Consider the following 25294-nt stretch of genomic DNA (forward strand, 5'->3'; position numbering starts at 1 on the left):
GGTGATAGTGGTAGGAAGGACACACATGTGAAGGTGGCCTCAGCTTAGTGTCTGGTGTTGATACCTTGATCCCCGTTCCCTTCACTGGCAGCTCCAGATCCTATTTGTCACGTGTGTCCCTTCATACCTGTCCCTCTTTCTCTCTCTCTCTCTCTCTCTCTCTCTCTCTCTCTCTCTCTCTCTCTCTCTCTCTCTCTCTCTCTCTCTCTCTCTCTCTCTCTCTCTCTCTTTCTCTCTCTCTCTCTCTCTCTCTCTCTCTCTCTCTCTCTCTCTCTCTCTCTCTCTCTCTCTCTCTCTCTCTTTTTTTTTTTTTTTTTTTTTACACAGGGTTTGACAAGGTTAGGATCCTAGCTTTATTGACAGCATTCAGTTAAGGATTCCTAACTTTATTGACAAGCTAAGGCTAGTTACCTACATCAGCTCATTTGAAAGCATTTTATTGTTATGAGACATACAAGTAGGAACAGGATGAAGTTGGAGCCATCTGTGAGGCCAGCATTTTCATTTGATCAACTGACGTTATCTCGTTGACATCATTATGCTGTACAGATGTGTTCCATACTCGAGTCATCCTGGGTATGTAAGATCTCAGATGGAGTGATGTTCTGGAGAAGGGTACAGCCAGAGTGAAGTTGCTGCTTTCTGCCCGTCTTGTGGCATAAAAGCTTGTTTCACGCTGTCCTCGAAGTGGATCAAGTGTGGTATTTTGACAATATTGGCCTTGTACATAACAGTAAGGCCACCCACATCCCTCCTATGTTGAAGGCTCTGCTGAAATGACAGATCTATCCAAGATGGGTCCAGGCGAGAGATGAGACGTCTTGCTCTGTTCTCTACTCTGTCAAGCAGTCGCAGATGAGAGGGGGCAGGCAAACCAAGAAAGTGGAGCATACTCAAGGTGTGAGCGTACTTGTGCCTCGTCAGGATCTTGCAACCCTACTGTCAAGCAGATGCGAGATACGGCGAAGTGCTGTAAGCTTCCTGGCTGCCTTGTTTGCAAGATTTACAACATGGTTCTTCATGGTTAGTTTGGAGTCAAATTTCAACCCAAGGATATCAACTTCTTCTCCAGGTGCCAACATCGTCCCATTCATCCTTACTACTGCACCAGCATTACCATCATGGTGCCTAGAGACGATCATCATTTGCGTTTCTCAGGTGCAAATGTTACTTGCCATCTATTTCCCCAAGCTGATATAGCTCTCAGCTGGTGATTGATGTAGCTTAGAGCAGCTGGCATTTCTTCTCTTGGATAAGTGAATGTCAGTGTACAGTCGTCTGCATATGCATGTGATTCTGGGATGAGATGAAGAAGGTCGTTGAAGTAGACATTCCATAACAGTGGACCCAGCACACTTCCTTGTGGAACGCTTGCCCCAATAGGATGCCTTGCTGATTCTGTTCCATTGAGGACTACACTTAGAGATCTCTCTCTCTCTCTCTCTCTCTCTCTCTCTCTCTCTCTTTCTCTCTCTCTTTCTCTCTCTCTCTTTCTCTCTCTTTCTCTCTCTCTTTCTCTCTCTCTCTCTTCTTTTCCTCTCTCTCTCTCTCTCTCTCTCTCTCTCTCTCCCCTTCTCTCTCTCTCTCTCTCTCTCTCTCTCTCTCTCTCTCTCTCTCTCTCTCTCTCTCTCTCTCTCTCTCTCTCTCTCTCTCTCTCTCTCTCTCTCTCTCTCTCTCTCTCTCTCTCTCTCTCTCTCTTTGTCAGAGAGATTATTAAACTGAGAGAGGAAGTTGAGCAGTTGATGAGGATTTAAGAGTGAAGGAGTAAAGGATGGAAGGAAGAGAGGATAGAAGGCGTAGAGGATGGAAGTAGAGGACGGAAGGAAGTGATAGAAGAATACTTTAGCAAATATGTTCACAGCAAAGCCGACTGTGCAAGATGACTATACACGATAATGTGAAAGACAGAAGAACATTACCGATGATTTAGAGTCTTCTTAAGGCTAAAGGAGAATTAAGGCTAAAGAAGATACAAAATAAAAATTATGGGGGGGGGAAAGAAGGGTATTAAATTTAAGGTAATTATAGAATATGTGGGCACAGAGAAAAAGACAAATCAATATAAAATTATTAGTGATACGTGAATACCCTGAAGATAATTGCCACACAGTCAAACTTGTAAGTCCATCACCCAATTTTATAAGACATAATCTTAAGACAAAATCATTTTGAAGAAACAGTACTGAGGCTCAGAAAGTAATCTCAGGCAACGGATAAAATGAAGCCAAAAGCACAGAGAAGCTGGGACACAAAGCTGCAGAAGCTGTGGGAATTATCCACCAAGAGAGATAAAAGACTTTGAGAGAACACTGTCACAACAACAACATTCCCTGTCCCATCCCTCCCCAAATACATGAAACAAAAACGTCTTGGGTGGTATAACACCCTCATACTCTCTTGAAACTCCCTCTCACTTGAAAAGAAATATCACACTTACCCTAAAATGCCTCATAGCAAAATGTGGCAAGAAACAGTAAGGTCAAAGTAAAACAGACAAATACAGACGGAATGATCAACATGACAATGAAATAAATAAATGAATAGTAGAAGAGTCACCGGACATAACAGCCATCACAGAGACGAAACTAATTGGAACTATAACAAATGTGATATTCCCAGCTGTATAGGCAATGAGGAGCTTATCAAGCTCTGAGGAGCTTGATAAGATACACAGTGAGGAGTATATAAATTTTATTGCAGGAGCAGTGATGACCAAGGAACATAAGATAGAAGTTGCCATAATCTATATTCCACCACTGAGCAGTAAGAGACCGAAACAGGAATAGAATGATAGCAACAAGTATACGACGTAGGACATACCAAGGAAATGGCTTAGGCGAAACTCTTAATGGGAAAATTTTACCACAAAAAGACTGAGAAGACTAGGGATCACATGGAGCTAAAGTGATGAAGTGAGTGATGGAGAATGGGAAACGAGCCTGGGGACGGTAACCAAGCAGTCTTGAACATCAACTATCTGCTAGGTTGAGTAAGAGAAGAGGGGTGAAGGAGGATGAAAAAATAAAGCCAGACTACAAAGAAGGTAACTAAACAAGGATGAGAGACTTCCTGAATGACGCTCAGAGGAAAAGAGAAATGGAAAGTCATCAAATGAGATTCTGAATTAAATTGCTCAGAGATCGAGTCTCATGCCCCCATTATTTGGTTCCGGAGGATTCTTAACCACCGGTTAAGAATCCTCAGAGATTCTTAACTTAGGCAACGGATAAAATGAGCCCAACAGCACAGAGAAGCTGGGAGACAAAGCTGCAGAAGCTGTGCGAGTTATCCACCAAGAGAGATGGAAGACTTTGAGAGAACCCTGTCACAACAACAACATTCCCTGCCCCATCCCTCCCCAGAGATTCTTAACTCCGGTTAAGAATCTTAAACAAGGAACGGGGACGTCAGAACATTACAATCTTGAACAAAACTTTAGATTAGAAATTCAAAGTGCAGACTGCGAACATAGAAGAAAAGTCATAGAAAATTCAGTGAATACAAAGAGACAATAGCAAAGGTAAGATTATCATCAGGGTATCTGGAACTCAGGAAAAAATGAAGAAACGGGCGAGGAATGATTGATAATGTTAATCGGAAAGCTGAAGTATCGAGGAGCGGAGAAGGATTAACTGACTTGAGGCAAGTGACTACATAGGAACAGTCATGATTGTGGGTCCCTAAATAGTAGTGGCAGTAATTTACAACTCTTCACCAAACAACAGGAAAACATCGCCGGAATATGAAAGTGATACCAGAGCAATAAATCTAATCATACTTGCAGTGGCAAGGGGAGCCCACACAATCAAATCAAACCTAATTACCACATGAAATTTCAAATATAAAGCAACGCAATGGGGAAACTAGAAGCTGCACAGAGGTCGTGACTTTGGAGCTAAATTGTTCCAGCCACTGTATCGTGACTTTGAATATCAACTCCTAGATATTTCAGAAATGTGACAGAGGTATCGTGAAAAGTAATGTTGAAAATAATTAATGTTGAAAATAATTATAGGTATGTTGAAAATAATTAAAGGGATTGTGAAAATAATTAGAAACTAGGATCAAAATACTTGGAAAGTAAGGATTGATCTGTGAGAAGTTTAGTGGTAAGTGATGATTGGACAAGGTACACAACACTCACTCATTCAAGTCTGTCTCTTCTTACTCTGAGTCTCCTCTCGCCTCCCTTCTTCTCTCACCTTCTCCTTCCTTCTCTCACCTCCTCCTAACTTCTCTCACTACCCTCCTTCTCTCACCACCTTCCTTCTCGCTCAACGACCCTTATCTATTTCCCTCACGACCTCATCCTGTGCGGGGCTCAGGTCGCTTGCCACTCACCACCTCCAGACATTTCAATATAGGGGGACAACTTTGAAGAAATAAAGCAGGAGGAGAAAAAAATGATTGAAGGCATCGTGAAAACAATAGGTGAGGGCGGTATGACCCAGGTGACAAATTTTCAGAGAATTGGGTGGTTTGTGAGTGGAAGGATACGGCCTGTCAGAGTAACTTTCAAGGAAGAATCAGTTCGAACCAGGATTCTGCAAGAGAAAGCAAGACTGAGGGACAAAGAGGGGTACCAGAGAGTATACCTCGACCGCGACAGAACACAAGAAGAAAGGACTACACTGGAAGAGAGGGTACAGAGACGCAAGGAGGAACGAGAGGCAATGACGAAGATGAGCAGGACCCAGACACAGGAGGAAGGGCAAACACACCCCACAGAATCTCCCACCTAAAGACTCCAACCGCGACATTCCCCAAGCAACTGAGCAACCCACTCACTGTTCCCTCTGCCACCAACCCCCATATCACAAACCTTACCCCAACAGCTGTCCCTTATGGGCATTCTGACCCCACCCCCATCATCACAAACCCCACCTACACCACAGCCCCATATAGGCCCCCACCAAGGCTCTCGCTCCCCCAACCCCAATATTCTTGCATGACCACAATGATAGAAAAGAAACTGAAAGTTTGGTACACAAACGCGGATGGAATAACGAATAAACATGAGGAGTGGAACGAAAGAATCAGTGAAAAATCCCCAGACATCATAGCAGTCACAGAAACAAAATTCGCTGAGACAATAACAGACACAATCTTCCCAACGGGATATCAGATCCTGAGGAAAGATAGAAGGAGTAGAGGGGGAGGAGGGGTTGCACTGCTCATAAAACACAGATGGGGATTTGAGGAAATGGAAGGCATGGACATGATTGGAGAAAGAGACTACATTGTAGGTACAATTCAGTCCGGAGAACATAAAGTAGTCATTGGAGTGATGTATAACCCACCACAGAACTGCAGGAGGCCAAGAGAGGAGTACGAAGAAAACAACAGGGTGATGGTGGACACACTGGCTGAGGTGGCAAGAAGAGCTCACTCGAGCAGAGCAAAGTTACTGGTAATGGGTGATTTCAACCACAGGGAGATCGACTGGGAAAACCTGGAGCCACATGGGGGTCCCGAAACATGCAGAGCCAAGATGATGGATGTGGTACTGGAAAACCTCATGCATCAACATGTCAGGGACACAACCAGAGAGAGAGGGGAGGATGAGCCAGCAAGACTGGATCTTGTGTTCACCCTGAGCAGTTCAGACATTGAGGACATCACTTTCGAGAGGCCCCTTGGAGCTAGCGATCACGTGGTTCTGAGTTTTGATTATATAGTAGAGTTACAAGTGGAGAAGGTAACAGGAACTGAAGGGGACAGGCCAAACTATAAAAGGGGGGACTACACAGGTATGAGAAACTTCCTGCAGGAGGTTCAGTGAGACAGAGAAATGGTAGGAAAATCAGTAAACGAGATGATGGAATATGTGGCAACAAAGTGCAAGGAAGCAGAGGAAAGGTTTGTTCCCAAGGGAAACAGAAATAATAGGAAGACCAAAACGAGTCCTTGGTTTATCCGAAGGTGCAGGGAGGCAAAAACTAAGTGCAACAGAGAATGGAAAAGGTACTGGAGGCATAGGACCCAGGAAAACAAGGAGATTAGTAGAAGAGCCAGAAACGAGTATGCACAGATAAGGAGGGAGGCCCAGCGACAGTATGAAAACAATATAGCATCGAAAGTCGAATCTGACCCGAAACTGCTGTATAGCCACATTAGGAGGAAGACAACAGTCAAGGACCAGGTGATAAGGCTGAGGAAAGAAGGTGGAGAACTCACAAGAAACGATCAAGAGGTATGTGAGGAACTCAACACGAGATTTAAGGAAGTATTTACAGTAGAGACAGGAAGGACTCTGGGGGGACAGACCAGATGGGGACACCAGCAAGGAATACACCAACAAGTGTTGGACGACATTCATACAGATGAGGAGGAGGTGAAGAAGCTGCTAAGGGACATCGATACCTCAAAGGCAATGGAACCGGACATCTCCCCGTGGGTCCTTAGAGAGGGAGCAGATATGTTGTGCGTGCCACTTACCACAATCTTCAACACGTCCCTGGAAATTGGGCAACTACCTGAGGTATGGAAGACGGCAAATGTAGTTCCCATTTTTTAAAAAAGGAGACAGAAAAGAGGCACTAAACTATAGACCTGTGTCATTGACGTGTATAGTATGCAAAGTTATGGAGAAGATTATCAGGAGGAGAGTGGTGGAGCACCTGGAACGGAACAAGAGTATAAATGCCAACCAGCACGGATTCATGGAAGGCAAATCCTGTGTCACAAACCTTCTGGAGTTTTTTGATAAAATAACAGAAGACACGAGAGAGAGGGGTGGGTTGATTGCATCTTCTTGGACTGCAAGAAGGCCTTTGACACAGTTCCTCACAAGAGATTAGTGCAGAAGCTAGAGCATCAGGCGCATATAACAGGAAGGGCTCTGCAATGGATCAGAGAATACCTGACAGGGAGGCAACAACGAGTCATGGTACGTAATGATGTATCACAGTGGGCACCTGTGACGAGCGGGGTCCCACAGGGGTCGGTCCTAGGACCAGTGCTATTTTTGGTATATGTGAACGACATGACGGAAGGGTTAGACTCAGAAGTGTCCCTGTTTGCAGATGATGTGAAGTTAATGAGGAGAATTAAATCTGATGAGGACCAGGCAGGACTTCAAAGAGACCTGGATAGACTGGACACCTGGTCCAGCAAATGGCTTCTCGAATTTAATCCTGCCAAATGCAAAGTCATGAAGATAGGGGAAGGGCACAGAAGACCACAGACAGAGTATAGGCTAGGTGGCCAAAGACTGCAAACCTCACTCAATGAGAAAGATCTTGGGGTGAGTATAACACCGAGCATGTCTCCGGAAGCACACATCAATCAGATAACTGCTGCAGCATATGGGCGCCTGGCAAACCTGAGAACAGCATTCCGATACCTTAGTAAGGAATCATTCAAGACACTGTACACCGTGTATGTCAGGCCCATACTGGAGTATGCAGCACCTGTTTGGAACCCGCACTTGATAAAGCACGTCAAGAAACTAGAGAAAGTACAAAGGTTTGCGACAAGGTTAGTTCCAGAGCTAAGGGGAATGTCCTATGAAGAAAGATTAAGGGAAATCGGCCTGACGACACTGGAGGACAGGAGAGTCAGGGAGACATGATAACGACATATAAAATACTGCGTGGAATAGACAAGGTGGACAAAGACAGGATGTTCCAGGGAGGGGACACAGAAACAAGAGGCCACAATTGGAAGTTGAAGACACAAATGAGTCAGAGAGATATTAGGAAGTATTTCTTCAGTCATAGAGTTGTAAGGCAGTGGAATAGCCTAGAAAATGACGTAGTGGAGGCAGGAACCATACACAGTTTTAAGACGAGGTTTGATATAGCTCATGGAGCGGGGAGAGAGAGGGCCCAGTAGCAACCGGTGAAGAGGCGGGGCCAGGAGCTAAGACTCGACCTCTGCAACCACAAATAGGTGAGTACAAATAGGTGAGTACACACACACACACACACACACACACACACACACACACACACACACACACACACACACACACACACACACACACACACACACACACACACACACACACACACACACACACACACACACACACACACACACACACACACACACACACACACAGGAAAACACCAGCGAGACTGGTTTTCAATATCAAGGTTGTCTGGAGCCAGTGGACGACCCCTGGAAATTCCCTGGAAATGGATGCTGCATCAATAGCATTTTTACGTCTGTGGAAGGTCCGGCTGCGACAGGAAATTACTACATTAATCAGACGGGTGTAGGTCTCCTTCCGTCTGTCCGTATGAAGAGAGACGGGGTCTCAAGGGAGGGGGGGAGGCAGCATCAACAGGGCTGAAGCAAAAAGTAAACGGGAGGAAGGCAAAGAAACGAGAATGGGGAGAATTAAGAAGAGAGAGAGAATTAATTGAAGGGGAGAAAACTACGGAAGGTGTTAGGGGCATCAATGAAAGGAAAGATGAAAGACGAGGGAAGAAACGGGAGGGAGAAAGAACGAGACGAGGGAAGAAAACTATGGGTAATGAGGGAGGAAGATGAAAGGAACGAACGGGAGAGTGAACGGGAGGAGAGGTAGAAGGAACTGGAAGAGGTGGTGGGTGCAGTAATGGAGGGGAAGGAACAGTAGAGAGGGGAAAGAACCGGAGTCAGACAAAAGAATAGAAGGAAAAGGACAAGAACAACTTTAAGATGGTAAGAATGAGTACGAAGATATAAAGGAAGGAACAATGTAAGTCATAGTATCGTTTTAAATATTAATATATATGTGTGTGTGTGTGTGTGTGTGTGTGTGTGTGTGTGTGTGTGTGTGTGTGTGTGTGTGTGTGTGTGTGTGTGTGTGTGTGTGTGTGTGTGTTATTACCTACAAGTTACTACAGCAGCTGATGTGTTCATGATGTTCCAACTTCTGCAATCTCTCACATTATTTTTTAAAGTTTACAATGGTCATTCCATTTTCCACTGTTCATTCCACTGGTCCATCATTAAAGAAATAACTTCATCCCGTTTTCTCCACTTTTTTCTTGACTTTCAACTCAGTTGCAGCTGCTAACAACCCTTTTTTATTCTCCTTTTTTATTCTCCTTTTTTATTCTCCTTTTTTATTCTCCTTTTTTATTCGTGTGTTGTTATCATATCTTCTCTGTTTCTCATATTTGGAGGAAAAAATTTAAATGTTTATCCTATGAAGATTTCAAGTGTTAACTACTGTTAACAACCTGTCACCATAACTCACATATTTCAAGTGTTAACTACTGTTAACAACCTGTCACCATAACTCACATATTTCAAGTGTTAACTACTGTTAACAACCTGTCACCATAACTCACATATTTCAAGTGTTAACTACTGTTAACAACCTGTCACCATAACTCACATATTTCAAGTATTAAATACTGTTAACAACCTGTCACCATAACTCACATATTTCAAGTGTTAACTACTGTTAACAACCTGTCACCATAACTCACATATTTCAAATGTTAACTACTGTTAACAACCTGTCACCATAACTCACATATTTCAAGTATTAAATACTGTTAAAAACCTGTCACCATAACTCACATATTTCAAGTGTTAACTACTGTTAACAACCTGTCACCATAACTCACATATTTCAAATGTTAACTACTGTTAACAACCTGTCACCATAACTCACATATTTCAAGTGTTAACTACTGTTAACAACCTGTCACCATAACTCACATATTTCAAGTGTTAACTACTGTTAACAACCTGTCACCATAACTCACATATTTCAAGTGTTAACTACTGTTAACAACCTGTCACCATAACTCACATATTTCAAGTGTTAACTACTGTTAACAACTTGTCACCATAACTCACATATTTCAAGTGTTAACTACTGTTAACAACCTGTCACCATAACTCACATATTTCAAGTGTTAACTACTGTTAACAACCTGTCACCATAACTCACATATTTCAAGTGATAACTACTGTTAACAACCTGTCACTATAACTCACATATTTCACTCTTGTACACATGTTGAAGTTATTCTTTCAACATTTAATAATACAGGTGTTTCCCACAGGTGTGAGCACCACACAGCTTCTATATATTCCATTTTTGGCCTAATAAATGTTGCAATTATTATTTTTAACATTTCTTGATCCATATATATGTAAGGTGTTGTACAGCTGGCCAGTGTGTAAATTTCTCATAAATTTATTTGCATGATTTTCCGGTGACAGTTTTTTTAATAGTATCTCCAAGGTCTCTCATTTTATCTAATACTTTCAATATTTCTTTACATAGTCAATTTTTTTGTTCATTTGGCCAGACTTTTACATCATCTCGTTTGCATTACTTCTGATTTATCTTCATTAAATTTCATCATCCATCTATCATTCAATTTTCTCAGTTTATCTTAGTTATTCTGAAGAGATTTACAATATTTTATTTTGCTTATTCCTTCTGGTAAATCATTTACATAAATTAATCACAGTCGTATGGTGAAATTTAGATACAGAAAAGATATTGGGAAGTTCTTGCTTAGCAGTAGAGTTGTACATGAGTGGAACAAAGATGAGTGGAACAAAATAGATGAGTGGAGCAAAGTAGACGAGTGGAACAAAGTAGACGAGTGGAACAAAGTAGACGAGTGGAACAAAGTAGACGAGTGGAACAAAGTAGACGGGTGGAACAAAGTTGATGAGTGGAACAAAATAGACGGGTGGAACAAAGTTGATGAGTGGAACAAAGTAGACGAGTGGAACAAAGTTGATGAGTGAAACAAAGATGAGTGGAACAAAGATGAGTGGAACAAAGATGAGTGGAACAAAGATGAGTGGAACAAAGTAGATGAGTGGAACAAAGATGAGTGGAACAAAGATGAGTGGAACAAAGTAGATGAGTGGAACAAGGTAGACGAGTGGAACAAAGTAGATGAATGGAACAAAGTAGATGAATGGAACAAAGTAGATGAGTGGAACAAAGTAGATGAATGGAACAAAGTAGATGAATGGAACAAAGTAGATGACTGGAACAAAGTAGATGAGTGGAACAAAGTAGATGAATGGAACAAAGTAGATGAATGGAACAAAGTAGATGAATGGAACAAAGTAGATGAGTGGAACAAAGTAGATGAATGGAACAAAGTAGATGAATGGAACAAAGTAGATGAGTGGAACAAAGTAGATGAGTGGAACAAAGTAGATGAGTGGAACAAAGTAGATGAATGGAACAAAGTAGATGAATGGAACAAAGTAGATGAATGGAACAAAGTAGATGAGTGGAACAAAGTAGATGAGTGGAACAAAGTAGATGAGTGGAACAAAGTAGATGAATGGAACAAAGTAGATGAATGGAACAAAGTAGATGAATGGAACAAAGTAGATGAATGGAACAAAGTAGATGAGTGGAACAAAGTAGATGAGTGGAACAAAGTAGATGAGTGGAACAAAGTAGATGAATGGAACAAAGTAGATGAATGGAACAAAGTAGATGAATGGAACAAAGTAGATGAGTGGAACAAAGTAGATGAGTGGAACAAAGTAGATGAGTGGAACAAAGTAGATGAATGGAACAAAGTAGATGAATGGAACAAAGTAGATGAATGGAACAAAGTAGATGAATGGAACAAAGTAGATGAGTGGAACAAAGTAGATGAGTGGAACAAAGTAGATGAGTGGAACAAAGTAGATGAATGGAACAAAGTAGATGAATGGAACAAAGTAGATGAATGGAACAAAGTAGATGAATGGAACAAAGTAGATGAATGGAACAAAGTAGATGAATGGAACAAAGTAGACGAGTGGAACAAAGTAGATGAATGGAACAAAGTAGACGAGTGGAACAAAGTAGATGAATGGAACAAAGTAGATGAATGGAACAAAGTAGATGAGTGGAACAAAGTAGATGAGTGGACAGTGGCACTTCACTCGAGACGTCTCCTCTCCAGCACACTTGTCCTCACATAAGTGCCACCATTCTCTTAAACAGAAATTCCATCGTTGGTTCTAATAACATTTTATCTCTCCTATATTTTACAGTTCTCAGAGTTTGTCTCTCATGGGAAAGTCTATCAAAAGTCTTCTGAAAGCCTTTAAAAAAAAATTCTGTTACATTGAACAATGTCCGATAATTCTGAACAATTTTCATTACTTTTGATGAGTTCCGAGAGTTTTTCTACCCATGGAGACCGGTCATGTACCAGGCTCGTCTGGTGTTTGCCTAGTCAACTAGACTGTTGCTGCTGGTGACCCGCTGACCCACATATCCATCACAGCCTGGTTGATCTGGCACCTGGTGAAGATACTTGGGCAGTTTCCTCTTGAAGACTTGTCCCAGCAGTGTTTCTGATATCTTCTGGTAAGATGTCTGAGGCCACGGATGTTGATACAGTGTTCTCTTATGGTGCCCACTGCACCCATGCCAGTGACTGTCGTAATAGATAATAAATCTGATAACACATGCACCTGCAACCCAGAAACCGAATTGTTTACAAGTTAGTGAGCTTTTGCTCACTAAGTTTTTTATTCACATTTTTCTAATGTTTTTTTTCCAGTATCGAAATTGGCTTAATATGTACCATCTTCGACCTGTCTGACAAATTTAGTAATTTTTGTCTAATGAATTCGTAAGAAAGTCTAAAGTGTATAACCTAACTCCTTTCCACATTATCACCCCAAATGTGACATGCTACCTGGACCTGGAGTTTACCTGGAGAGGGTTTCGGGGGTCAACGCCCCCGCGGCTCGGTCTGAGATCAGGCTTCGTGGTGGATCAGGGTCTGATCAACCAGGCTGTTACTGCTGGCAGCACGCAAACTGATGTACGAACCACAGCCCGGCTGGTCAGGTACTGACCTTAGCTGCGTGTCCAGTGCCTTCTTGAAGACAGCCAGAGGTCTATTTGTAATCCCTCTTATGTATGCTGGGAGGCAGTTGAACAGTCTTGGGCCCCTGACACTTGTTGTGTACCTGGCCTCTGCTATTTTTTATATGAACAAGTAATTTATTCGTTTCCTCTTCCGTTATTTAATTACCTTAAATGTCATCTATCAGTTTGGTTTTCAAATCTTTAATGTTGATATCTGTAATGTTGATATCTGTAATGTTGATATCTGTAATGTTGATATCTGTAATGTTGATATCTGTAATGTTGATATCTGTAATGTTGATATCTGTAATGCTGATATCTGTAATGTTGATATCTGTAATGTTAATATCTGTAATGCTGATATCTGTAATGTTAATATCTGTAATGTTAATATCTGTAATGTTAATATCTGTAATGTTGATATCTTTAGTGAACACTGTAACTTTCTATTTAATCCTTCAGACATTCACTCCTCTGATTCAGTGAATTTATCGTTATCATAGCAACAGGCCATGCTGGGTAGGTCCTTCTCAGATCCAACCTCTTCTCAGCAGTCAACTTCAACATTGCTCACATCAGCCTTAACGTCACTACATACACTTACGTGTCCTCTGCTAAGGTAGATGTGCTTGTAACATGATGAACTCCCACTGTGTGGGCGAAACGTTGGCAACAAAGGATCACATACTGCCTTTGTCTGCTTTTCCATTAATCGTTTATTTCCAGCCCCAGAGCTTCATAAGCTGGCCATTTAAAAATAAAAATCTTTAATTACAATAACTTTTACCTTTTCAACGTCACTAACAGTGATGTTACGTAACTCCTTTTTTAATCAAGGTCTTCTCTCTCCCACGTCATTATCAGTAATGTTACGTAACTCCTTTTTTAATCAAGGTCTTCTCTCTCCCACGTCATTATCAGTAATGTTACGTAACTCCTTTTTTAATCAAGGTCTTCTCTCTCCCACGTCATTATCAGTAATGTTACGTAACGCCTTTTTTTAATCAAGGTCTTCTCTCTCCCACGTCATTATCAGTAATGTTACGTAACTCCTTTTTTAATCAAGGTCTTCTCTCTCCCACGTCATTATCAGTAATGTTACGTAACGCCTTTTTTTAATCAAGGTCTTCTCTCTCCCACGTCATTATCAGTAATGTTACGTAACGCCTTTTTTTTATATCAAATTCTACTTTCTCGCAAACATAATTAAAGAGCGGATAGTGTATATTAATTATCAGCATCAGATGTTTACCTTGGATTTGTATCACTAACATTTCAAATATTTTCTTAGTTTATAATGTTTTTTGGCTAATATCTATTACGAGTGTGTGTGTATGTGCGTGAGAAAGAGAGAGAACATCACTCCATCTGAGATCATACATACCCAGGATGACTCGAGTATGGAACACATTCGTACAGCATAATGATGTCAACGAGATAAAGTCAGTTGATCAAATGAAAATGCTGGCCCACAGACGGCTCCAACTTCATCCTGTTCCCTACTTGTATGTCTCATAACAATAAAAATGCTTTCAAATGAGCTGATGTAGGTAACAGCTCTTAGCTTGCCAATAAAGTTAGGAATCCTTAACCTGTAATATAGCTGTCAATAAAGCTAGGGATCCTTAACCTTGTCAAACCTTGTGTAAAAGAGAGAGAGAGAGAGAGAGAGAGAGAGAGAGAGAGAGAGAGAGAGAGAGAGAGAGAGAGAGAGAGAGAGAAAGTCGTCAACTTGCAGCTGCAAGTGCAGAATTATGTTCATGTTTTCCTCCTCAGTCTTTACTTTATTCTGTTCTTTTTTTATTATTCCCAGTGGTTGTCGGCATTTATTATCTGTTCCTCGCATCTCATTCCATTGTTCTACTATTCTGTTGGTGAAGGGAAGCTTCCTAGTGTCTCTCCTGCACTTCTCTTCTCAGTTTGCAATTGTGGTCATCTCTTCTCTCTCTCGTTGTTACTATAATAACATTACTACCTTTTCCCTGCTTTCGTTACCAAGTCTTATAATTAATGAAGCTTTATTTCATTATTAAGTCTCGTCTTTTAAGACTTTATATTTCATTATTAAGTCTCATCTTTTAAGACTTTATATTTCATTATTAAGTCTCGTCTTTTAAGACTTTATATTTCATTATTAAGTCTCGTCTTTTAAGACTTTATATTTCATTATTAAGTCTCGTCTTTTAAGACTTTATATTTCATTATTAAGTCTCGTCTTTTAAGACTTTATATTTCATTATTAAGTCTCGTCTTTTAAGACTTTATATTTCATTATTAAGTCTCGTCTTTTAAGACTTTATATTTCATTATTAAGTCTCGTCTTTTAAGACTTTATATTTCATTATTAAGTCTCGTCTTTTAAGACTTTATATTTCATTATTAAGTCTCGTCTTTTAAGACTTTATATTTCATTATTAAGTCTCATCTTTTAAGACTTTATATTTCGTTATTTAGTCTCGTCTTTTAAGACTTTATATTTCGTTACCAAGTCTGGGTTTTCCCTGCTCCTTCCCGTCAACTTTAATGTTTCCTGTCTTTCTTCATCAGACAGATTTTGAAGTTCTGGGAGCCGATTTATAGTTCAGCATTTTTTATATCTATTATCCCCAGGATTTTCAGATGCGGCTCCAAACAACTGCTGCATATTCCAGTTTTGACCAAAGTTATATTGTGTGCTGTTATATTTAAGTATTTTCTCCTCCACATATCTGAAAGTTATTATAAAACTGGCCAGTGATGCAGGAGAGTGTAATATTAATTTTTTTTGTGATCTTTCAGTAATAATCATTTGTAGTTTAATCTCAGATCTTTATTTGTCTACAGTGATTCCTTTATCGTCATTTAACTGTTGCTTTCACCTGTCATTATACATTACTCTGCATTTAACCTGTCATCATATTCTTCCATTAGATAGCACTTACAGTATCACTTAAAAACTGTCAACATCTATCACTTTATTTCTTATGTTTTATCCTAGATTTCATGAATGGATTTAGTGACTTTTAGTTTAGATTTAGAGAGGATATAGGGAAGTATTGGTTTGGATAAAGGGTAGTTGATGAGTGGAATAGTTTACCTAGTATGGTTATTGAAGCTAAAACCTTGGGTTGTTTCAAATTTAAGTTGGATAAATATATGAGTGAGAGGGGTTGGATTTGAGTGGGACTTGAATATGAGTTAAGAGCATTATCAAAGCTTATTGCTTGGACAGAACTGAAAATTGGGTTGGGCAAATGTTTTGTTAGTGGGGTGGATTGTGAAGGACCTGCCTAGTATGGGCCAACAGGCCTACTGCAGTGTTCCTCCTTTCTTATGTTCTTATGTTGTGTTTTATTTAAAGTGTTGGTCATGGCATCGTTGGCAAACATAGTCATCCGGAGTTTCATATATAAATATATATATATATATATATATATATATATATATATATATATATATATATATATATATATATATATATATATATATATATATATATATATATATATATATATATATATATATATATATATATATATATATATATTAAAGGTACCACCTCTATAGCTGGACTGGGCACCCTCATGGTGGGCGAAAACTCATGACGCCTTGATTCACGGGACCACACAATCCTTAAGAGTAGCGCATCCAGCAGAACTGGATGTTGTACTCGCTACCCAAGGACATACGGTGGTGTGGATGACTCTAGGCTAATTTCATTCTGTTTCGTTCCACTCATTTCTTTCCCGAAATGCTGTTCCAAATATGCTGTCTAAAATGCTGTGCAGAATTTGCTGTATCTAAAATGGTGTGCATACTAAGTTGTGATTAAAATACTGTGCAGACTATGTTGTGCATACTATGCTGATCATAATATGCTGTGAATACTATGTTGTACTCGCCTAGTTGTACTTAATTATGGCTTGTGTTAACAGCTGTTGGGTTTACTCTCTCCTGGCTGCGTGAGTCCCCTTATACCCGTTCTTGAAAACATCCATGGATCCTGCCTCTACCACTTCACTCTCTAAGTCAGTTCATTTACTGACTACTCTAAGGCTAAAGAGGTGTTTCTTAACATCCCTGTGACTCATCTGTACTTTTAGCTTCCAACTGTGACTTCGTGTATCTGACACCCGCCTCTCAAACAGACCACTCCTATCCACCCTGCCAATTCCTCTCAGTATATTGTACGTCGTAATCTTGTGACCTCTGGTCCTTCTGTCCTCTGTCGTCAGGTTTAGCTCTTCTAGCCTCTCCTTATAGGTCATACCCCTCAGCTCTGGGACTAGCTTCGATGCAAACCTTTACATTTTTTCAACTTTCTTGCGTACTTTAACAGGTTTGGGTTCCGTAATGGCGCTGCATACTCAAAGATGTGCCTGATATATGCTGTGTGAAGGGTCGGCAGCGCCTCCTTGTTGATATTTCTGAGAGAAAAGCTTACGTTTCCCAGTTTTGCTTTTGTTGCAGGACTTATTCGGATGGCGTGTGCTTCAGGCGATATGCTCGGAACTATGCCAACCCCCGAGATCCTTCTCTTTCAGGGAGGATTGCAGCCTATGTCCTTCGAACCTGTACACTGTTTGCAGTCATCATTACCCTTCCCCGATTTTCACATTTTCTGGAGTTAAATTCCAGTAGCCACTTGTCAGGTCAATTCTGCAGCTTGTTCAGATCCATTTGTAGTCTTCCCTGGTCTGCTCCTGTTAGTATTCTCCTCAGTTTCACATTATCTGTGAACAGGGACGCCTCTGAATCAGTTTCCTGTTATGTCGTTTAAATACACAAGAAACATCGCTGGTTCTAGTACTGACCTTTGTGGAACTCTATAGCTTCTGATGTATATGCTATGCCATACATACTTTGTATAGTATGCTGTGTCGTTCATTCTTTGTTGTGTTTACTATGCTTGTTGTATATGATATGCAATATTCATCTATATGCTCACTTATATGTGGTTTCGGGGGTCGAGTCTCAGCTCCTGACCCCGCCTTGTCGCTGGTCGCTTTAGGTTCACTCTCTCCTGGTTTCGAGAGCCTTATCGTACCTCTGTTTAAAGCTATATATGGATCCTGCCTCTACCACTCCACTCTCCAGGTCGATTCACTTCCTGACTACTCTAAGAATGAAGAAATACTTCCTAACATCCCTGTGGCTCATGTGTGTTTTCAAGTTTACAGCTGTGCCCCAGTGTGCATATTTGCCGCTTCTTAAGCAATCTGTCCCTGTCCACCCTATCAATTCCTCTAAGTATTTTGTACGTATTTTGTCTTTCCCTCTAGTGTCATCAGGTTGAGTTCCCTTAACCTCTACTCATGGAACATACCTTTTAGCTCCCGGACTAGTCCCTTTGCAAACCTCTTCACTTTCTCCACCGTCTTGATGTGTTCGACAGGGTGTGGGTTCCATACTGGTGCTGCATATTGGTGGACAAGTACTTAAGATTTCCGAAATCCAGTCTCAGAGTTACCCGACGCGCAATTGCTGTAGCAGTTATTTAGTTGATGTGCGTCTCAGTTGTACTGTACGTATGTTCATGTGTGCCTATTGGCTCTTCAACTAATTAATGTTTCTTTAGGTATAAATTCTTAAGTAAATTTTATTTTTTATTTAAAATATAAATCAATAATTCGTTATTCACCTTGTGTATTACATGGTACGCTAGATGCTTCAGTGTGTAATAGCAAGCGACAGAATTTACGTAATTATGGCAATGATATGGAACAAATTACTTTATCAGTAATGACATGCAGCATAATTACGTTATCCATAATGCAATAACACGCAATAAATTACGTTATACTAATGTAATTGGGTACAGCAGTAATGTCTAACACATATAACTGACAGAGCAGGGAACACACACACACACACACACACACGCGCGCGCGCGCGCGCGCGCGCGCACGCACACACACAGTTTAATAAAACTCCTGATATAAGGATGGGAAGAGAGACAGGAGAAACATGCGGATGGAAGGGAAGGTTGGAGAAGAATAGAGATGAAATGGTGGTGATAAAGACTGCAGGATAAGGGGAGGGGTGGATGGAGGAAGTAATGAGAGAAGCAGAAATGAAGATGGAAGGAGGGACGTAAGAAGAAAGATGGAAGGAGGTACGTAAGAAGGAAAATGGAAGGAGGGACGTAAAAAGAAAGATGGAAGGAGTGATGTAAGAAGGCAGATGGAAGGAGTGATGTAAGAAGGCAGATGGAAGGAGTGATGTAAGAAGGCAGATGGAAGGAGTGATGTAAGGAGGCAGATGGAAGGAGTGATGTAAGAAGGCAAATGGAAGGAGTGATGTAAGAAGGCAGATGGAAGGAGAGACATAAGAAGGATGATGGAAGGAGGGACGATCAGGGAACGATCATGTGAGCAAAACGCCCCATCACAAGGAGATCAGGTAGCGGACTCACTCAGGCGAGTGGTGGTGCGAGGTGAGTAAGGCGTTGCGCCTCGCCAGTGTCCTAAGCTACTCGCTGGAGGCACCAGCAGGTACGTCAGCTTAAGTGTTCCATCCCCGAGCTGAGCGACGAGTGCAAGCAAGTATCCTTACTCCTGCTGCTGCCCCTCTTCAATCCTGCTGCTGCCCCTCTTCACTCCTGCTGCTGCTCCTCGACACCTAGCAGTAGATACCTGGGTGTTAAACACATAAAGCAGAGTAACGGGAAGGATGAAGATATATAAAACAGAGTAACGGGAAGGATGAAGATATATAAAACAGAGTAACGGGAAGGATGAAGATATATAAAACAGAGTAACGGGAAGGATGAAGATATATAAAACAGAGTTTCGGGAAGGATGAAGACACATAAAACAGAGTAACGGGAAGGATGAAGATATATAAAACAGAGTAACGGGAAGGATGAAGACACATAAAACAGAGTAACGGGAAGGATGAAGACACATAAAACAGAGTAACGGGAAGGATGAAGATATATAAAACAGAGTAACGGGCAGGATAAAGACACATAAATCAACATAACCCTTCAGGAAACACAACTTTCCTAGCGACCTAAATAAAAACACTTCTCCATGACTTTATTGATAATCAGACGATATCTATATTTTCTGAACATGTATCCACATGTTCCCTTCAAAGCTGGCGAAGGACATTTCATCAATGGAACCTACAGTACCCTTCCTCCCCTTAGCTCAAACCTGATTGTCCCCCTGACCTTCCTCCCTTCCAGGCACGACGCTGTAATGCTAATAGCATCTGATAAATACAAACTGTAAGCTCGGTAATTAGTTTTTTACTCTAGTGTGTCTGCAATAAAGTAACCACTTGGGTAGTAAAATTAAATAGAGTGTGAGAGAAGAGCTACAGGTCAGAATATCCCCCCTCCTTCCCCTCCGACCACTCGAAAAAAAGGCGCTCCCATGGAAAGTTACGAGCCAGGAACGCCGAAAAAGTTTGTACTACACTGTGTGGCGAACCTTAGTTTTTAGAGTGATGGAAAACTTAGTACTGGTGCACCAGTGGTTGCTGGACCACTGATACCCAACATTGGTATACCAGTGGTTGCTGGACCACTGATACCCAACATTGGTATACCAGTGGTTGCTGGACCACTGATACCCAACATTGGTACAACAGTGGTTGCTGGACCACTGATACCCAACATTGGTACAACAGTGGTTGCTGGACCACTGATACCCAACATTGGTACACCAGTGGTTGCTGGACCACTGATACCAACATTGGTATACCAGTGGTTGCTGGACCACTGATACCCAACATTGGTATACCAGTGGTTGCTGGACCACTGATACCCAACATTGGTACAACAGTGGTTGCTGGACCACTGATTCCCAACATTGGTACACCAGTGGTTGCTGGACCACTGATACCAACATTGGTACACCAGTGGTTGCTGGACCACTGATACCCACATTGGTACACCAGTGGTTGCTGGAACACTGATACCCAACATTGGTACACCAGTGGTTGCTGGACCACTGATACCAACATTGGTACACCAGTGGTTGCTGGACCACTGATACCCAACATTGGTATACCAGTGGTTGCTGGAACACTGATACCCAACATTGGTACACCAGTGGTTGCTGGAACACTGATACCCAACATTGGTACACCAGTGGTTGCTGGATCACTGATACCAACATTGGTACAACAGTGGTTGCTGGATCACTGATACCAACATTGGTACACCAGTGGTTGCTGGACCACTGATACCAACATTGGTACACCAGTAGTTGCTGGACCACTGATACCAACATTGGTACACCAGTGGTTTCTGGACCACTGATACCAACATTGGTACACCAGTGGTTGCTGGACCACTGATATCCAACATTGGTACACCAGTGGTTGCTGGACCACTGATACCAACATTGGTACACCAGTGGTTGCTGGACCACTGATACCCAACATTGGTACACCAGTGGTTGCTGGACCACTGATACCCAACATTGGTACAACAGTGGTTGCTGGACCACTGATACCCAACATTGGTACACCAGTGGTTGCTGGACCACTGATACCCAACATTGGTACACCAGTGGTTGCTGGACCACTGATACCCAACATTGGTACACCAGTGGTTGCTGGTCCACTGATATCCAACATTGGTACACCAGTGGTTGCTGGACCACTGATACCAACATTGGTACACCAGTGGTTGCTGGACCACTGATACCCAACATTGGTACACCAGTGGTTGCTGGATCACTGATACCAACATTGGTACACCAGTGGTTGCTGGACCACTGACACCAACATTGGTACACCAGTAGTTGCTGGACCACTGATACCAACATTGGTACACCAGTGGTTGCTGGACCACTGATACCCAACATTGGTACAACAGTGGTTGTTGGTCCACTTATATCCAACATTGGTACACCAGTGGTTGCTGGACCACTGATACCCAACATTGGTACACCAGTGGTTGCTGGACCACTGATACCCAACATTGGTACACCAGTGGTTGCTGGACCACTGATACCCAACATTGGTACACCAGTGGTTGCTGGACCACTGATACCCAACATTGGTACACCAGTGGTTGCTGGTCCACTGATATCCAACATTGGTACACCAGTGGTTGCTGGACCACTGATACCAACATTGGTACACCAGTGGTTGCTGGACCACTGATACCCAACATTGGTACACCAGTGGTTGCTGGATCACTGATACCAACATTGGTACACCAGTGGTTGCTGGACCACTGACACCAACATTGGTACACCAGTAGTTGCTGGACCACTGATACCAACATTGGTACACCAGTGGTTGCTGGACCACTGATACCCAACATTGGTACAACAGTGGTTGTTGGTCCACTTATATCCAACATTGGTACACCAGTGGTTGCTGGACCACTGATACCAACATTGGTACACCAGTGGTTGCTGGACCACTGATACCCAACATTGGTACACCAGTGGTTGCTGGACCACTGATACCAACATTGGTACACCAGTGGTTGCTGGACCACTGATACCAACATTGGTACACCAGTGGTTTCTGGACCACTGATACCCAACATTGGTACACCAGTGGTTGCTGGACCACTGATACCAACATTGGTACACCAGTGGTTGCTGGACCACTGATACCCAACATTGGTACACCAGTGGTTGCTGGACCACTGATACCCAACATTGGTACACCAGTGGTTGCTGGACCACTGATACCCAACATTGGTACACCAGTGGTTGCTGGACCACTGATACCAACATTGGTACACCAGTGGTTGCTGGACCACTGATACCCAACATTGGTACACCAGTGGTTGCTGGACCACTGATACCCAACATTGGTACACCAGTGGTTGCTGGACCACTGATACCCAACATTGGTACACCAGTGGTTGCTGGACCACTGATACCAACATTGGTACACCAGTGGTTGCTGGACCACTGATACCCAACATTGGTACACCAGTGGTTGCTGGACCACTGATACCCAACATTGGTACACCAGTGGTTGCTGGTCCACTGATATCCAACATTGGTACACCAGTGGTTGCTGGACCACTGATACCAACATTGGTACACCAGTGGTTGCTGGACCACTGATACCAACATTGGTACACCAGTGGTTGGTGAATCAGTGCTGGTGTTCTGACAAAGGACACCACCAACAGCAAGAGTTGGATCAGAAGAGGCAGCCAGCCAGCCAGCCAGCCAGCCAGCTAGCCAGCCAGCCAGCCAGCCAGCCAGCCAGCCAGCCAGCTAGCCAGCCAGCCAGCCAGCCAGCCAGCCAGCCAGCCAGCCAGCCAGCCAGCCAGCCGGCAACAATGGCCACCTTGAGAGAGTGCGTGTACAAGCAAGAAGATTTTCCTTAGACAAAACAATATAAGGTAATACTGGAGATTCAGAGATATATGAAGGCAGTTAGTTCTGTGGAAGCTGGCTCGCCCCCTCTCCATCACAGCCCACACTGCTTTTGTTTTGCACACAGTGCACGCCCCCTCCCTCTTCCCCTCCCTGCTGAAGCGTGTGGGTTGTGCTGGTAGTGGAGGGGGAGCAATGGTGATGGGAGAAGTGGATGGTGGGGTTAGGATGGTTCACGATGGTGGTTGGTTATAGATGCAGCTATCAAGACCACTGACGTTAACAGAGGAACAAAACGCAACAGAAAGACGACAAGAGCAGCAAAAGGATTATCAGTAGCAGGAATAGTAGCAGTAGCAGCAGCAGAAGACGAGGAAGAGCAGCAGCAACAGGAGCAACAGGGGTAAGCAAGGACCACAACAACGGTGGAAGGAAGCTGGAACACTCTCAAGCTGCCTCGTTACCAGCGTACCTTGTCGTGCTTGGAGAGAATGTAACCTCTTAAACTCAAGCACAGGTAAGACCTTCCTCTGAGAGCCACCACTACCACACCACCTCCAGACTAATATTGATAAATATTTCCCGTCCTCCACAAGGTACCCAGGTGCCTGTCGGAAGGTAGCTTGCCTTCCCTGCTGCAAGGTAGGCTGCCTTTCCTGCTGCAAGGTAGCCTGCCTTCCCTGCTGCAAGGTAGCTTGCCTTCCCTGCTGCAAGGTAGGCTGCCTTTCCTGCTGCAAGGTAGCTTGCCTTCCCTGCTGCAAGGTAGGCTGCCTTTCCTGCTTCAAGGTATCCTGCCTTCCCTGCTGCAAGGTAGCCTGCCTTCCCTGCTGCAAGGTAGCCTGCCTTCCCTGCTGCAAGGTAGCCTGCCTTCCCTGCTGCAAGGTAGCCTCCCTTCCCTGTTGTCATCTTTGTTTTCTCCTCCTTACCCTTACCCTTCCTATGCTTATTCAGCTCTGTCTGTTTCTCTCTCCCCTTTTCCTCTATCTTCCTCTTCCTTCCTCCTCCTCTTCCTCATCCTTCCCTTCATCATCAGGATGCTGCCTCTATATGGATTATTCTCGCTATAATGGGAAAGATAACGAAATCCAATATCATCACAATTATTATTATTATTATTATTATTATTATTATTATTATTATTATTATTATTATTATTATTATTATTATTATTATTATTATTATTTGAGATACTAATGTATGAGACGTCGGTGTGTCATTGCTTGTGCATTTCAGATATAGATGTATCATCTGTGTATGATACATTAATGTACTACTGTTTGTGTATGATACATTAATACAACAGTGTTTGTGTATGATACATTGATACAACAGTGTTTGTGTATGATACATTAATACAACAGTGTTTGTGTATGATACATTAATATGTCAGTGTGTGTTTAGGGTACTTTGACGTATCTGTGTGAATATGATACATAGATGTACCAGTATGATACATTGATGTATCAATATAATATACTGACGTATAATTGTATGATACATTGATGTATCATTGTATGATACATTGATGTATCATTGTATGATACATTGATGTATCATTGTATGATACATTGATGTATCATTGTATGATACATTGATGTATCAGTGTGAGTGCATGATACATTGATGTATCAGTGTCTCATCAATATGAATCACCATGCAGGTGTCACAGATAGGGTTTAGAGCGCTTAAGTACGAGATACAGCACGTGTTCTTCCGTGCTAACACTGCACGTGATATTCCGTGCTAACACTGTACGTGATATTCCGTGCTAACACTGCACGTGATATTCCGTGCTAACACCGCACGTGATATTCCGTGCTAACACTGTACGTGATATTCCGTGCTAACACTGCACGTGATATTCCGTGCTAACACTGTACGTGATATTCCGTGCTAACACTGCACGTGATATTCCGTGCTAACGCTGCACGTGATATTCCGTGCTAACACTGCACGTGATATTCCGTGCTAACACCGCACGTGATATTCCGTGCTAACACTGTACGTGATATTCCGTGCTAACACTGCACGTGATATTCCGTGCTAACACTGTACGTGATATTCCGTGCTAACACTGCACGTGATATTCCGTGCTAACACTGCACGTGATATTCCGTGCTAACACTGCACGTGATATTCCGTGCTAACACTGCACGTGATATTCCGTGCTAACACTGCAGGTGATATTCCGTGCTAACGCTGTACG

At 42.3% G+C, this 25294-nt stretch overlaps 1 protein-coding gene across 1 annotated transcript in view; it reads left to right on the forward strand.

Annotated features, from left to right (window-relative positions):
* The first annotated feature begins 23326 nt into the window (after positions 1 to 23326).
* amon (prohormone processing protease amontillado) overlaps positions 23327 to 25294 on the forward strand; it is a 159392-nt gene continuing 157424 nt past the window's right edge. Inside the window, exon 1 of the mRNA XM_070085361.1 lies at positions 23327 to 23332. Within this exon, the coding sequence (XP_069941462.1) occupies positions 23327 to 23332 (6 nt within the window). The remainder of the gene's footprint in view (positions 23333 to 25294) is intronic.

Source organism: Cherax quadricarinatus, chromosome 15 (genome assembly GCF_038502225.1).
Source record: "Cherax quadricarinatus isolate ZL_2023a chromosome 15, ASM3850222v1, whole genome shotgun sequence".
Taxonomy (NCBI): domain Eukaryota; kingdom Metazoa; phylum Arthropoda; class Malacostraca; order Decapoda; family Parastacidae; genus Cherax; species Cherax quadricarinatus.